Source organism: Musca vetustissima, unplaced genomic scaffold, assembly GCF_032173495.1.
Source record: "Musca vetustissima isolate MV318-11 ecotype Yass unplaced genomic scaffold, APGP_CSIRO_Mvet_v1 utg27742, whole genome shotgun sequence".
Taxonomy (NCBI): domain Eukaryota; kingdom Metazoa; phylum Arthropoda; class Insecta; order Diptera; family Muscidae; genus Musca; species Musca vetustissima.
The window spans coordinates 1-11,233 of NW_026876032.1; the positions used below are offsets into that span (position 1 = coordinate 1).

General features: G+C 33.2%; 1 protein-coding gene across 1 annotated transcript; it reads left to right on the forward strand.

Annotated features, from left to right (window-relative positions):
- Nucleotides 1-5: 5 nt before the first annotated feature.
- Nucleotides 6-10,265, forward strand: LOC133338571 (serine/threonine-protein kinase pakF-like; the record flags this gene model as incomplete). Its single annotated transcript, XM_061546741.1, has 4 exons — nt 6-248; nt 7,399-7,727; nt 9,068-9,839; nt 10,116-10,265. Coding segments are annotated over 4 exons (1,494 nt in total), but the record flags the coding sequence as incomplete, so codon positions are not given.
- Nucleotides 10,266-11,233: the final 968 nt, after the last annotated feature.

The following is an 11,233-nucleotide window of genomic DNA, read 5'->3' on the forward strand; positions in this document are numbered from 1 at the left end:
AAAGCAACTACATTGATCAGGATGCCGATGACGATGATGATGATGATGATGAAGAAGATGAACTTGATGATGGAGTCGATGAAATTACAGGTGCCCTAACTGGTGATGATGATGAAGCCGATGACGAGGAGGAGGATGATGATGACGATGATATTATTGGTGATGATGTGATCGAGGCCCGTCGTGAAGATGTGAGTCCCAAACAACAACAACAGCTAAGAAACATACCACCAGCAAAAAATCAACAAGTGCTTTGAAGAGTAAAAAATCATTGAAAGCTTAAGAAAGAGATGAAGGCCATTGTGTTTACCATAGCTCATTAACTTCTCGCTCCCAAAAAAAAATATTAAAAAAAACAACAACAACAATTAAACAAGGCCAATGCATAAATGACACAAGCGACCTCAATTAAGGACCATTCTGAACGATCTATAAGCCTCCAAGCATTTATGTTTGATTTTCTTTTAAGATTTTCCGTGTGTGTGTGTATGTGTTTTAACCATTTTCCAACATCTAACTAACATTGTCATGCTCATTACGAAATGTGTGTGCGAGTTTGTCTGTTTTTTTTTTTTTTTGTTTACCATAAAGACTGGCAGACAAACAGATGACAAGAAAGCGAAATAGAGCAAAGTGTTTTTTTTGTTTTTTATTTCTACACTGATGATAAGCAGACTAAATTTGTCTGTTTATCACCATCTATGTGTAGTTGTTGGGTCAATGTCCGTTTTGCCAGTTTGTTTTATCTCTTAAATTAGTCCATTTTTTTCTTGTCAGCAAAAGAGCAAAAGAAAATGACAGAAAAAAAGATTGGGTCCATTCTCAAGATTCTTTCCTTTGAGAGGAAAAGTGTAAAATCAACAACAGGCTTGTCCTCTTTCGCACACATGCATACGCGTCCATCCTTGGCCCACTTAGCGTAAGGACAAATTTCGCACTTCTTGTCTGTAACAGCACTCACACACACACACACACAAATCTTTAATTTTAACGAATTTGCACCGATGCAACAACAAACACAAAGAAAACGTAGTTCAAATTTTTTTCACCACTATTTGCACTTTTTTACTTTTAAAAGCACAACTTGTTGAAAAGAAAAACAAAAAAGAAAACATTTTATATAATATGTCATGCAATTTCGTTTCATACACCTTCATGTTCATGTACAAAAAAAACCCTACTATGAGGATGAAGAGAAAAAAACATAAATGTATTTCTATTTAATGTTATTACATAAAAACAACAACAACTACTATATGAAAATGGCTAAGAACATTAAATATCCCTAAATTTTTTCTTAAGGATATTCAGTGTTAGTTAGTTTATTTCAATGTAACGTAACGTAGCTTATAGTAACGTAACGTAAAGTAATGTAAATCTAATGTATCGTAGCAACATCACAACTATCTTAACAATGCACATTACCTACCAACTCCTTCCTTTCTCTTTAGTTATTAGTTAAATGTATTTTTAAATTATTTATTTTATTTTTGATTTGTAATGTAATTTATTTATTTATTTATTGATCACAATTACACCACAAAAAAATCTACAACAACACTAAACTGTCTTTTCTTTCATTCTGTCTATCTGTCTGTCTCGCCTGTCTATCCTCCTGCCTATCTTTATTCTCTATCCGTAAAAATTAAAAAAAAGAAACATATTAATAATTGTATGCATTTAAAAGGGTAGAGAATTGAAACACTAGAAACCCTCATTTGTGGATCCAAACTATGTCCGGTCCAACGCTTGAAAAATACTTTTTTTAAACACCAAATTGGAAAATTCCGTCGTGACCTTTTTATTGACTTCCAATGAGGTGGAGATAATATTGGTTTACTACAAAAAACGGCCTTTATTTTGTTTTACAAAAAAGTAAGGTTGTGTCAACTAGATTATATATCTAAAAAATAATGCAAATTATCAAAATCTAATGCTAAGTATTTTTAAAAAAATGAAGTTGTCTTTGAAGCTAAATTCAATCAACCCATGAAATTAGAAAAAATCTCTTTTAAATTAAAAAAATGAATATAAAACAACATTTTTCAAAAATTGAATACGCTTCCTATGAGGCAATTCACAAATAAAAATAACTTTTATTTGACATAACCTAACTTTCTTACGACACATAAATAAATTTGAAATTTTGTATTAAATTATAATTGACCGGAATAATTCCACACATTGTCTCTTTGAAAATACAAAACACCATAAAACACTTAAAACACACTTTTCCCCCTTCTCACAAAACACAAGACACAAAATTGAAAAATAAAAAAAATACTACAATTTCATAATTTTTTTTCAATATTTATTTATTCTAATTTAAAAATGTTTTAACTTGTTCTTTTTTACTTGCAAAATCTCCCTTCTAAAAGTGTTTTATGCTCTACAACAAAGCACAAATTCTCCCAAATATATATAAACAAACATTTGAAAAATTAAATGAAAATAATTTTGAAAACAGAAAAATAAATAAATTTGTGTTTTATTTTAACTTTAATAAATTGGTGAACTACTCTATATGTTTTTATTTGAAAAGGACCAGAAGGCGTAACTTGTCCATTGCATTCAACTAAAACGCCCTTCCGCCCTTCATGAAGACAACAACAAACAAAAGTAGCAAAATTGGCTAAAAGGCATTTTTCAAGCGTTTGTTTGTTCTCCCTCACCCCCAAAGTAGTAGCAATAACATTTTCTCTTTCCTTACTTCTCCTAACACTTTCAATATTCTTACATATATATCCTCATTTTTTTGTCGTGTTGGTTTTGTTCTGTTAAACACTTAAATGCTGTTAACCGTTTATCACCTACATTGATGCCATTCGAAATGGCTGAGTTGTTGCCTTTCCTAATCACCTGCTTTATCCAATGTTTCCTTTGCACACTTTTTTCATGTTCTCCCCCCGCAAGTTACGCCTATTTTCTCTCTGTACCACTAACATGCACATATTTAACTCTACAGCTACATGTGTGGGCTTCTGTAAGTAAGTATGTTTGAGGTTATGGTTCAATCGTTTCCTTTTTTCCTTTTCGCATTTTTCATGTTTCCAACAACTAGTTCTATTGTCGTCTTTCCCTTTTTTTGTGTTGTGTAAAAATTAATATAATCCATCACTTGTATTTGATTCTTTTCTTTTTCTTTTTTTGGTAACATGAGATTTACTCAGATTTATGGTTAGGCATTTGTGAACAGTAACAGAAAATTTATGCTCCGATTATCATTGAATTTGGAACAAGCAAACAAACTAAGTACCCATTAGATTGACGTAATTTATATTTTAGTTATTCGGTAGAAGATAAAATAAATAAGCAAATCTACAGGCAGGGGTTAACATTTTATGGCTTTGAAAACTTCTACAAAATTCCATGGAAATTTCAGAAAAACTAAACCTTTGGGGACGAATTACTTAAAAATGTATTTGCAATATTTAAAGAAAAGCCATTAAGGAACGTACCAAAGTCGAAAATTGCCACGTTTACGACACCCCACGTTTATGCATATTTTCTGTATTTTGGGGTTCTTTAGCGGTTTTTTTTCAATTCGTATATGGTAATAATCTCTTTTTTTAGGGGTACCTATACCACAGTGTGGTGATTTGGATATAGCTCCCATATATAGTTTCGTCCGATTTTTTGTAAATGGGGAACCGAACTCCCAATATTGCTCCGATTGAGACAAAATCACGTATTTAACTTCCGATCCATTTCAATGGTCCTCTAAAGATGCCATGTCTATTCGATCTAAAGGATTTTGTACATATGAGCATCTCTTGCTACAAAGTTTGGAATTCTAAGACGAATTAGTCATCTATTGTAATCATTCCGCCTTCTAAGGATATCGTGATAAATAACTCTAGAATGCTATATATCGGCCAGCATTTAGGCACCTCTTGAAGAAAAGTGTTGAGATACAAAACTAAAATATTCGCTAATTTCTAGCTAAGTAATCAATATTGGCCTCCCTTTAAGTAAAAACTCATATAACTTTTTACACTAAATTGCAGTAATTTGAGAATTTTATACACATGTTCCACTCTACTCCCTTAATACAGGTGCCATATATCGTTTTAAATACGACGGTCTAATGAAGAAATTTTTCATATACAAGTGATATGAAATTTTTTAACATAGCCTAAATTGTGAATAACGGACCGTAATTATTGTTGAAATCCGTAATACTAAACAATATTGATAATGTTTCGTACGAAGATTGTCTACACAATGTGATATTCGGTTGAAAAAAATTTCTGAACTCCTCAAAATACCGATTATTTGGTGGTACCGCTATATGAAGTCTGTAGCACAAGCTATATGTCTATAAACAATGAGATTCCAACACATCGAAATATTCATCGAAGTACACATAAATTATTTATATTCTTGATCAGGATGCGATGTATGGTATTGCAGTATATAACAATAATTTTTCATTTCGAGTTGTTGTTGGGTAACACAAATCTTTACTTCTCCACAACATGCCTGTTTTATAGTCATTATTTAGCGGGTCAAATGGATCCTGACTTTTGTGTAAAAAATGACACAATTTGTATTCTATGGCGTATATATATATATATTTCGGAAGGCTGTAGACCCAAGAAGTAGACAGTATATCCAAGAGTAGTGGTTTGCCTTTAAATTAATACCAATTATATTATCGTATGTACTCGGGTGTGGGAGTTAGACTTAAATATTTATAGGTGCTTACGTATTCAGATATTAATTAGTAATCCATTAATAATGGAGAGCAGAAATAATGCGCTGATCGCTTTGAAATTTTCCATGAGGTTCCAGTTATAGTCAAGCACAACCGCCTATAATTTTCAGTGATGATCACATAAAAAATTTGGGATAAAGTGGACCCAAAACTTAATTTTTTTGTTTTTTCGAGTCGATCTATAGACCACAAGCCGTACATCACATCACAACCCACGGTGAAGGGAATCTCGATAAGTAATAGCAGGGCTGTAATAAATATTGGGAATATTCGGAAAATATGTCAGTATAAGGAAGAGGTGTTGTTGATCTCTAATCGGTCAAGAAGGTGTAAAATTCACGAAAGATTGCCCAGGCTCGAAAGAAAGTAAGAGTTCCGTGGTAGTTGTGTAGGGTATCTTATGTTTTTTATTATTGTAATTAAAAGCTCATATATATTATATATATATTAAAAGCATAGAATAAATTTATGAGTCGATTTATGCATGTCCGTCCACGTTAAATTGTAAACAAAGTACAGGTCGCACAGCACATTTATTTGGCGCAAGGACGAACCCTATTCAGGTTTATATATGGCTTCCATATACAGTTTCGTCCGATTTTTGGTAAATGATGCAGCAAACACCCCCTTTTAGTCGGATTGAGACAACATTTTGCACAGCGTATTGAATTTGGTCTAGATTGATGTATGCGAAATTCAATTGGAATCGGTTCTCATTTATATATAGCTTCCATATATAACTTAGTCCGATTTTATGTAAATAGAGCATCGAATAGACAAATTAGTTCCAGATTGTTTTATGCGAGGTTTTGTTGGAATCGGTTCAGATTTAGACATAGCTCCCATATATAGTTTAGTCCAATTTTATGGAAATAGAGCATCAAATAGACCAATTTAGGACGATTGGCACAAAATGTTGCTCAGCGTACTGAGTTAAGTCCATATTGATGTATGCGAAGTTTTGTAGGAATCCGTCCAGATTTACATATAGCTCTCATATATAGTTTTGTCTGATTTTTGGTAAATGATGCACCAAACACCCAATATTCATTTAGATTCGATTCAGACAACATTTAGCACAGCGTATTGAATTTGGTCTAGATTGATGTAAACGAAATTCAGTTGAAGTCAGTTGCACCGAGTACTGAATTGGAATTGCTTCGGATTTCGATATAGCTCCCATAAATAGTTTCGTCGGATTTTATGTAAATGGAACACATTCTGTTAATGTTTTCCGATTGAGACAAAATTGTGCATATCGTGTTGAAATTACTACAGGTTGACATCCATGAAGTTTTGTTGAAATGTGTTCAGATTTAGGTATAGCTTCCGTATACATTTTCGTCCGGCAGTACAAAATGAAAAAATTCGCTGTTGCAAACATAAATTTACTGTGAAAAATTTACTGTGCAGGGGGGGCCCGGGCCCCCCGGGCTCCCCCCCCCCCTGCGTACGTCCCTGGTATATAGCATCTCTTGTATGTACACAATGTGGCAAAGTGTATCTCCGACTTTTGAACTTTCCTTTGTTTTTTTATTTATTTATAGTATTGTCTACAATAAGACCTAACATTATTTCTTGAGATTCCTGGAGTTTTCCCAATTTTAGTCAAATATGTCGGTTGTAGATTCAACCATCTTGGGTTGAAGACCTCTATAACTGTACCCGCATTTGCAAATAGTTTATGCATAATAATCGGACTATCACATCATTGGATTTTTAACATTTACTTAAAATCAGTCGAAATTGTATATGGGAACTATATTTAAATATATAGTGATTAATGAAAATTTGAAACAATCACTTCGTGATTCAGTTTGTTTGCTAATAAATTCACAATTACAGTCCTAGGTTAGAGAACAAAAGCTGAAATTATAAGTATATATGCATGTTTTTTTTTAAATGTTATTCATTGACAGTGCTTAGTTTTACATTGTACTATAAATATTACATCGAACAATGGAATTAATTATTATTTATTATCATGTATTTGATGCAAAAAAAAAAAAAAAACATATAATAAGAAATTATGTATTCATTGATATTTTATTAAGAGTTTATTATCACACACGCGTATTTATTTATTAGTATATATAATATACGGTTTATTTATATATATATATGAATATACTTTATTTGTTTATATAAATATATATCAACATCCTTATCGACCATATACACACTTACACATGGTACAATAATAATCCGTAAAATATGTTTTGAAAATATAAAAAAATACCAAATATCCATGTTGTTTTCTATATTAAAAATATTTGTTTTTAATCTGAAAAAAAAGAAAAAGAGAAAATAAATTCTTATATGTCACTACTCCATTCATGTTTTTAATGCTATTTTTGAAATTTGTATTGACTTCAAAAGAATAATAATAACAATAATATATATATATATATATATATATAACATTTCAACAATTTATATCTCAAATAAATTGAAATTCATTAAAAAATAATATTAAAAAAATAAAAAAAACAATGAAAAAATTCCTCAACAACAATATAAATAAAATTGGAAACTAGCTACAACATTGTATTATTGTACCATGCCCATAACACATATCCATCACTCATAAAAAAACAACAACAACATCAAACAATTTTTAATATGCAAATTTCTGACTAATCAAATTCTCTGTTCTATTTTATGGTCACATTTTGTATTTTCATTTGATACATCACATCGAACACGCGATACCAACATGTTCAGGTGAATTGAAAAACAATATCATTGATATGTCCGGTGACGCCTTCCAGGAACGTAATAATCAATTCGTCGATGCCATATTCGCTCGTATCAATCGTATTGTATCCGATAACTATGACCCATTTGTCGTGCAATTGACTGGTCGTTCGGCCGCCATTCACAATACACCAAATGGTGGTGGCGCGTCATCGACGAAAAGCGGCATTCCCAACCGGAACAAGGAGCAACAAATCACACATAAAACAAAGACCGCAAAGCCACAAGCCACCAATACATCAATTAAGAAGTTGTAAGTTAAAAAACAGAAAACAAAAATACATACAAGTGTATACATATAGTAATCGTTGCACTTAGAAAAAAACTATACAAGGCAAAATTCAAATAACAAAAATTAATTTCAGCCGAGCACGGCTATGGCTCGAACCCAGGTCCTCAGAGCAACACAAATGTTCCCAAGACCGCTTAACGTTCTGAGCCATCAACACTTCCAAAACGGTTGCGCAAAAACATGTGTATACCAGGAAGCAATTGTAGGTGTGTGGATTAATTATCCATCGCTACAACAAAAATCTGCTTTGAAAAGGACTGTTCCTAGAATGAAGACAAATGTCGAACTTTGACAAATTTGAATTTAATTCGCATATGCATGTTTCACATCAGGGCGGAATAAATACAAGTTATCAACGTACGACATTTGTAAAGCCACATAGCCCAATATGCCTGATGAGCCGCTTAACCAACGGCGAAACGCGTCGCATAATGGTGGGTACGTAGGTTCTTCTCCTGGCTTTCCTTTTCATTGCAAAACTTAGATCATCAAGCTCGACTCGAAAGAGTATAAATAACCACTTAAAAATATATTTTGTACATATAAAAAATTTTATTATTTAAACGGGTGATAGCGAAAATTTGGTTCTAAAATTTACAAACCCAATCTCTAATCGGGCTAAACGCAAAGAAACTATATAGCATGCCATCTGTCAAACGATCTTAAAATTAAACCGAAACATTCCTCACCTCCCATAGTGCATATACATAAAGTTTGGTAAAAAATCCGTGCCGTAGTTCTTGAGTTACGGTACAAAAACACAAAAAAACTAAATATTGCGCCATCTGTCGGATGAACTTCAAACTACACAGAAACATTCCTCACGCCCCATAGAGCCTGCACATACAATTTGGTCGAAATCCGTGCAGTAGCGATCACGAACATACACGTAATTTATATATATATATTAGAACTCATGTGCAAAGTTGGCCCACAAAATTCTAATCCCAATGCGAAATTTCGTGTCGGACGAAATTCCAGATTCAGTTGGCTTGCCCTTCAGTTTTTCGTGTTAATAGAACATACATATTGGTCGTACATTCATCGTTTTTGTAATAAAAAAACAGTATGCCTCTTAGTATCAGTTAAAAATCTGTCACTTTTTTGCAATGTACTGCCTAAAGTAACATCGCAAAGTTAGGACAATAAGCCCACACTATTGCAACCACTAGTGGGCCAGGCGACAAGCACACAGCATAACTTCATAAAGTGATACATCCAATTGATTTTGTATCTACATTCTAGTCGGCTGTTATTTCTTTTGTTGTTATTATTTTCATTTTTTTATTTTGCAATCATAGAAAAAATACCAAATCGGAACCACGTAGCAGCAGTGCAAATACAGACAGCATCGACAATTTGCCAAAGGACAATCAAGAGACTGAAAAAGCCAAGTTGCAACAACAATTGGAGCAATTGCAGGCCCACCAACAAACCCTAAAAGCCACGGAACAAATTGAAAATAATGTATCTGGTCAGGAGGAGCAAAACAGTGATACAACAGCAGCAGTCGCATCAACATCAGGCGAAAAGAAAGTCGTCGGCACAGAATTGAGACCGGAAACGCGCACAGTACATGCCAACAACGTTGTCAAATCGGGAAATCAAAAGAAAGCCACAACAAAAGCTCACAAACAAAATTCGAACAAAAAAGTCCATAATGGCAATTCAGCTGCGGCAGCGGGACCAGCATCGGGCAGCAAGGGAACAAGTAACAAGCTAAAACTGAAATCCACAATCACAAATAAAAATGACAAGTCACCACAACATGGTGGTAAGGATGGCAGCGGTGATTTCCAAAAGGCCGAAGGCAGTCTATCGGGATTGGCATCATTGAAACGTGTCGGCAATGTGAAAGTGGTGACCGATCCGGAAGGACGCAATTCAACCATTAAGGCAAAGTTCACTTTGGGTCCACTCATATTACGTGTCGAGAAATCATTCAAACGTGGTGGTGTTGAGAATGTTAAGAGTGCTACGGCACGCACCAATGAAATGATCGGACGCATTAAATTTAGTGTCGTCAATGATCGTGCCACATTAATGTCCATTAAGGTGCAACAACCGAAACAGGTGAGTAGATTATGTAAATAAGAATAAAATATATAACTTTTAATTCAAAAACTAATGAAGCTGTAAAAAAAATCCCCAGCGTCTTTTCAAGATTTTGACCAACTAAATTTATTTGGGAGACCATAACAGGGGGTTTATTATTGGAATGCACATAATATACCCCCATTCTTTATGTGGATGACATAAAAATCTCTTTAATATTCACTTGCAAACCAGTTGTGCGAGTTAAAAAAAGTATTATGGAAAATAATTAAATAAGTTTCTATTTATTTATAGGTTGAAGTGGAAAGCAAAGACAACCATGACCGTACCAGAGAATTTGTTTGGCGCCGTACACCTAAAATAGCCAAATTGGTCAACGAAAAGCTTAAAATCGCAGCCGAAACATTCTTTGCACCACAGGGCGTAGAAGTTGTAAGATTGTAGGTCAATAGTTGTTGTAGGACTTTAAAGGAGATGCAATCACTATCTAAACGTGAGATAAAAACACGATAACATTTAAGAAATAGTGGTAATTAATTTTTCTTTCGTTGCAGGCATTGAGCATTAATTGACATGAGACTCAACATCAAAATTTGATTGTCAGCATCTCCGCTACTACTTCATATTCATCAAATTGTCAGCGCATATTTTTCGCGACCATATGACAAATAGCCTAATATTTATAATTATTATTTATTACATTTATTTATTACAAACTTACATTTAGTAAACAGTAACTAATTTATTGTCTGACACATTAATCTTGTAATGTAAGAACTATTTATTATTTGTAATTAAAACGCCTCTTGTCGTTCTTGTGTTATGCACCAGAATTGAGTTAGAAATGTGTAATCGTATTTATGGAATTTTATATTTTAATTTAATTTATTACAATTTATGACAAATTTTCTTATAGAAGTTTGTAAACCCTTCCATTTTAAGAATAAATTATTTATCATATGTAAAAAATGTCAAGAATGTGGTAGTGTGTGGTATGATATTATATACATTCAGTGTGTGTGTGTGGGTAGGTGAGAAATTTATCACATTTTACGATTTGCTAATAGGTGTAAAATACCGACATTAAGCAACGATTCTTTAAGTTTGGTCAGTATTACAGCTCCCCTCCCATTCACAATATCAAAATTACATCAATAAATCGTTCATCCTCTTCAAACATTACTACGTACGAGGTTTGATAATAATACCTACGAAGTTTGATAAAAATCCCATTATTTTCGGTCGAGTGCGTAGGTAAGATTCTGACCACAAAATAAAATTGTTATCATGCCTCAACCAACGTATTTGAGGGACTTGGATAAAAAAATCGGATGGAGCCGTCTATATGGTACCCTTCGCCACTTTGGATACATACAACAACTGGTAATATCCCGTAGATATTAGAGACATGG